Source organism: Mesoplodon mirus (genome assembly GCF_964341445.2).
Source record: "Mesoplodon mirus genome assembly, contig: SUPER_14_unloc_2, whole genome shotgun sequence".
Lineage (NCBI taxonomy): Eukaryota > Metazoa > Chordata > Mammalia > Artiodactyla > Ziphiidae > Mesoplodon > Mesoplodon mirus.
The window spans coordinates 3,160,824-3,166,823 of NW_028295783.1; the positions used below are offsets into that span (position 1 = coordinate 3,160,824).

General features: G+C 50.1%; 1 protein-coding gene across 1 annotated transcript in view; it reads right to left on the reverse strand.

The window, feature by feature from the left end:
* Positions 1-5,753, reverse strand: part of LOC309816138 (protein FAM170A-like) — a gene marked incomplete at both ends in the record, with an annotated part of 93,158 nt that extends 87,405 nt beyond the window's left edge. Inside the window, one exon of the mRNA XM_082646801.1 lies at positions 5,684-5,753. Coding sequence (XP_082502927.1) covers positions 5,684-5,753 — 70 coding nt within the window. The remainder of the gene's footprint in view (positions 1-5,683) is intronic.
* Positions 5,754-6,000: the final 247 nt, after the last annotated feature.

Consider the following 6,000-nt stretch of genomic DNA (forward strand, 5'->3'; position numbering starts at 1 on the left):
CAGTAGTTGTGGTGCGCGGGCTTAGTTACTCCATGGCACGTGGGATCTTCCCAGAACAGGGCTCAAACCCATGACCCCTGCATTCGCAGGCATATTCTTAACCACTGCTCCACCAGGGAAGCCCGATAATTCAGTTTTTTATGAAGAGAAGATTCCTAATATTATTCCAAAATTTTAAAAATATGTAGTTGGATAACACTATGAAAAATTAACTGATATATTCTTTTATTATTTCTCTTTGCTCCCTGGATCTTTTTCCCCATCCAGTCAGCTAGACACTCTGAGTTCTTTGCATTAGGAAGGTAAAGACTCAGCAGAAATGAGGGAGAAAAACAGAAAAGTCTCAGCTTTGGAATGTTCACAACGGAGGCCACAGTAGAACAGGTGAGAATTCTGTGAACCAAAAATAAATGTCGTCTCAAATGCAAAAAAGTATTCTCTGCACTGGGAGGCAGGAGAGGGAGGGAGGGAAGGACTGAAGGAGAGAGATCAGTGTGGCCAGGGACATGGAGACTGTGCTTGAGTACGATATGCCCAGGAAGAGAATCAGAATCTGGAGAAGATTCAGCCTGCACGTGATCATTGCCTCCAGCCAGCACCCTCATCTCAGACGTTGGGAAATTCAGAGAGAGAGTGGGAGTACGTCAGGAGGGCCACGCGCATAGTCTGTGTGGCACGGGTTGTGGCCGTTCCCTATTTGTGAGGAGTCCCCAGCAATTTGCAGGCCTCTTCTGGAAAATGCTGGCGGACGTCTCTAGTGCTTATGTGAAAGCTTGTTCACAAACCTTGAAAGATACAGATGTAGATGACAGATAGATGCATAGATAGAAAAATGTCCTTAAATAAAAGCTCCAGGAAAGGTTTGGAAAATGCCCTTTATTGCATAGGACGCTTCTATTGTCATATGATGTTAGACTGAGTGCCGGTCCCTTCATCCTCCTTCAGACCACGGCATTCTGTCTGCTACTCTCCCGAGGGTCCTTTCTTCTCCCTGGAAGGGATAAAACAAATGAGGTAGAACAGGAAGAGACAAGAAGCACTCCAAGCTCTGCTGGTCAGGGTTACCCTCCAGCATTGCCTTAATGCTCAGAGCCACACACACCACAGTGAGCTTGGCTCCAGATCAACTACCACGCAACGAAGGTTCTGGAACATTTCCATATCTCGGGGGACCTCATTTCCACGTGACTCTCTTTCATATTCCCCTTTGTCACAGAAGGCTCGGTCCAGTGGTCAGGGTGAGATCTCGGCTCAGGCCCAAGGCTCTCAGACCTCAAAGTTCTGGTCCTGCAAGGGCCCCTGTCCTCTCTTGAGACCACTCCTGGCTCTCTCTGCCGAGAAGGAGCTGCTGGCAGTACGTCCTCTAAGAGTTGAGGTCCATCGTGCAGACCCTGAGAAAACTCCTAGGAAAAGGCTCCACCTTCTTGTTTACGTCAACAGAGGTCAATGCCTTTGTTAGTGCTGGGTGTGTCCCATTTGATGCAACTGCAGAGCCATTAGGTAAACCAGCACATGTGTGCGGCCCCTTCCCTTAGACTCCTCTGGGCCCTCGTGACATAGGCTCAGAAGACTGCCAGCCTCAAGCCTTACCTCTTCCAAGGGACGGCCACACCGTCTTCCAGGATCTTCTGTCCCATGAATCTCAGTTGCTGTTTGGAACTCAAAGGAGAGAAAAGACCCTGCCTGCGGGGTCTCTTTGGGCTGGGGCCTTCTCCCGTGGGCTGCTCTCCCTCATTCTCCTTTTCTTCTTGCTTCTCTTCCTCCTCCTCCTCCTCGTCCTCCTCCTCAGGGGTGCTCTCGAATTCCACATTGCCCATCCACTGGGCCATGTTGAGATGAAAGACACGGCAGCTGAAGCCCTGCAGGACGCCGCCCTTCACGTGCTGCTGGAGGATCTCCAAGGTGGGGAAGACCCGGCAGCAGGCCATGCAGCTGTAGCCGGTCTCCATGGTCACTATCCAGTCCGGTGTCTTGGCCCTGGGTGTCTCCTCGACGGCAGGTGACCCTGATGGGCTGCCTGGCTCTGCCATTTCCTCATACCCTTTCTCCTCCCCAGTGGGCTCACTGTCAGACAGGAGGCTTTCGGTGAACACATCAGAGGGGCAAGTGCCTACTGTGCACGCATCCTCAGGAAGGGTCATTTCTTCTATCGTCAGCTGCTTTTCAGGCAACTCCAAGGGTTTCTTTGTCTTCCAGGAGACAGCGACACCCTTGTTCACTTGTACCTGCATGTAGTATATTTTCATGCCCCTTTCCTCTTTGTCTGGGTGCAGATAGTCCTTACAGGGTGAAGAGAGTGAGGAGGAGACACAGTGTGATGGGGGAGCGGTCTCCCCTTCTTCCTGAACCTGGGCTAGGGGTGCTGTAGGCCAGGCAGTGTCTCGAAATCTCCGCATTGCTGAAAAAGGAAATTAAAACCATAATAACATGCATGGGCCGTGCCGGAAGCTGAGGGAGCAGGTGTGGTAGACGAGAGAGGGGCATTTGCATGACGTAGCTATGTCGAGAGCTTGGTGTCTGTTGGCCGTAGGATGGAGCGGTGTATCTGGTGTCATCTGTGGGCTTTTCATGTGCGTGGGGGGGATACTGGAGCGGTGTGTGTATACAGGGGTGTGGAGTATGGTGGTGAGGGCTGTGGTATGTGAGGGATGCGGCTGGATGCGTGTATGACAAGGAGTGTGATTTTGGTAATATCGGTGGTGCATTTCTTGTGGAATGGGGCTGTGGTGCTTGGGGTTTATGTGTGCTGTGAGAAGGGCTGTGCCTGGAGGGCAGATGTATGTGTGAGCTGTGTGGACCTGAGCTGGATGGTCCTGCTCTCAGGCTGGAGGTGTATGATGCAGAACTCTGTCCTTCTCTGGAAGCAAAGGCAAAGACAAAGCCTACATTTTCCTCTGAAGATGCTTAATCTGGTCCCTCTTCCCTCCACCTCAAGCCCAGACCTTTCCGGCCCCTGCTCCTTGACTTCCCCACCATGGTACTACCAGTATTCTCACCGCACCCCCAGTCTCAGCTGGCATCCACGCCCTCGGAACAGCTCAGCCATCCTGCCCAGGCTCCTCCACAGAGCCCTCATCACCTCTGATGACCCTGGATTTCCTCTCAGCCTCCCTGGGATCTGTGTGCCTCCTGCCTCACAGCCAAGCAACCCCTCACCTGAGGAGCCCCGCACCCTTACCAGCGTAGCTGAGCTTGCACGGAGTAGAAGTACAGAAGAAGTATTTAGGGGCAGAGGAGACCTCCATTGCCCCTGGGCTGCAGCCTTGGGCCACCACAGTGGATCCAAGCCGAGGGGGATCCTCTTGTGACTTCGAGATTCCTGAGGGAGGAATGAAAGGCTCAGGGTGGGTTCATCAGTCCTCTGTCCACAAATATTTACTGAGTGTGTGACACGTGTCAGGTGCAGTGAATACACACAGTTGAGAGTGTGGTTCCCAGTGGATCCTCCAGGATTTAATTCCAATCAATACTTATTCTCTCACTGTCTAGTTGGTAATGTAGGCGTCGGTGGTGACTGTGAGTGTGTGGGAAGAGTGAGTGATGTGTATCAGTTAAGTCTGTGGTAAGTGTGGGGTTGGCATGGGGAGCACAGTGCAGACGTGTCTATCTGTGTCTGTGGCCTTTGTGTGCATTTTTTCTGTTCACAATTCAGGAATTCTGGGAAATGTAACTTTTCCTCATTACATGGTGTGGCTTGTATTTATGGTGCGTGTTCATTCATTCATTCACCAAGATTCAGTAAGCAGCTACTCCTGTGTATCCGGCACTCTTCCATTGTTGTAGTCTTTGGTAACGCTGCACATTCTAGTAGGGGAAGACACACACTAAACAAAACTACAATAAATATATAATACATCACCTGGTGGTAAGTATATAAGGGTTGCCAGACTTAGCGAACAAGAATACAAGGCACCCAGTTAAATTTCAGTTTCAGATAAACCCAGAATAATTTTTTAGTGTAAGTATTCCCATGCGGTATTTGGCCTGACTTAGTTTTAGTGTAAGTATGGCCCATACAATATTTGGGACATACTGATACTGAAAAATTACTTGTTGTTTATCTGGAATTCAAATTGAACTGGATAGCCCATATTTTCTCTGGCAATCCTGACATGGGTTACTGAGACTGTGGTTTACTGTGGTTTGTACAAAGCGGGTCTGGCATTACTCAAGAATGTGTTACAAGTGTGGTGTGTATGACACGTGACTGGTTCTTACAGAGGTATTTAGCGATGGCTGAAGTTAGCTGTGTTTGTGCGAGAGTTGTGGAGATACATATATATATATATATATATATATATATAGTGTGTGTGTGTGTGTGTGTCCTATATATATAGTGTGTGTGTCTATATACATATCTCATCTCCAGCGTTTGGTGTTGGAGGAGAGGATTGTGATACAGGTGGGTTGTATGAGAACGTAGTACAGGAGGGATCTGTGTATATACCTCCATGTGCTGTGTGTGGTTTACTAAGGAAGTTATATGTGGGGTGTGTGATATTTTTGCTGCATCAGAGTGTACATGGGTGTATGAGTTACTGTCTCATAAAACACCCCTAACAAGAATTCTGTATACACTCTTACGTACACCGAGTGTCAGCCAGGTCCAGGCAGGGTGACAAGAACTTTACCACGCAGACGTTATATCTGGTAAGCACTCTAACCCCATTCATCTCGCTCTTCTCTGCACTACCACACACACACACACACACACACACACACACACACTCTCACACACCCACACACACACAGGAACATAGAGCAAAATATTCTGAATGGTCAGGGGCAGTCATTGCCTTCCCCAGCCTGTCCCAGCCACTGCCTGGAAATCTGCCTGCTGTCTAGAGCTCCATTCCCAGGGCCCATCTTACAGTCTCCAGGGCCCTGGGCCTGGTAGGAGCTACTGGGCTCCAATCTGGGGCAGAGGCCTCTAGCTGGAGCTTTGGGGTGACCACCCCTCTCCCAGGGCAAGCTACTCGCCTACATTTAATGCACGCAGGCACCACGTGGCCCGTGGCTCTCAGAGCTCCCCGCAGGACCCTGAGGCCATTTCTCACCCCCGCTCACGTGGTCTCAATCTCTGGAAAACCCTTCCCTTCCCTTGATCTCCTTTGGGAAATTCTTCCTGTTGAAGGAATAAATCCTCCTTGCTTTCAATATGACACCATCCCTAGACAAAATCTTCTTTCAAAGTGCATTCCACTTGTCAAGATATTTTTCAACAGGGCCTTCAACTCATGGGGCTTCCCTTTCCACTTTGGTAAAAGAGGCCAAATAACTCATGGGTCTCTCTCAGCATCCTTGCATCCTTCACATCCCCCACCTCATGACCCCAGGGAAAGATCCAAGAGAATAAGAGAGAAATCGGGGACTGAGAAAAGCTGCACCTCTAGGTCTGTGCAAGCAGGATGCAGCCTGCTGTGAGTCCGACAAAGCTCCAGGCCCGGCTGCCCCAGGAGAGAGTCCTCAGACCAGCGGAGCTGACCTCCCATCTCCCAGGGGGCCTCTGGCCGTTCTGTGCCGTCTCACAACACAGGGGCCCTCCAGATAGATACGGCAGCATCAGTGAGACAAGGTCTCTCGCTCCCTGCTTCACAGGTGACACGTTCTCAGTCCCCCGCTTCCTAGAGAAGCTTCAGTTTGGCAGAAACCCATGTGCCCCAGACAAGTTGACCCCACATACCTCCTCCGTTCTCGGCAGTTTCCTGGGACTCTTCATTTTCCAGATGTTTCCTCTTTTGTCGCCGTTCCATCGTACCAACTAGAAGTCTCCCTTAGAAGATGCCTCAAGAGATGTCCAACTCCTCCTCTTCCCTACAGGTTGGCCCTTCTTGGCTCTTGGGCAATCCGTTGAAATGATTCAATACAAACAAAAATAGTCAAGTCTCCTAAATGGCTGAAAAACTTGTACCACTTAGTGAACCAGCAGTACTGCCTAGTGTTCACCAGGGCTGTTATGTTTGCAAGGTTGCCAGGCGCACAGCGGAATTCTGTGACCTC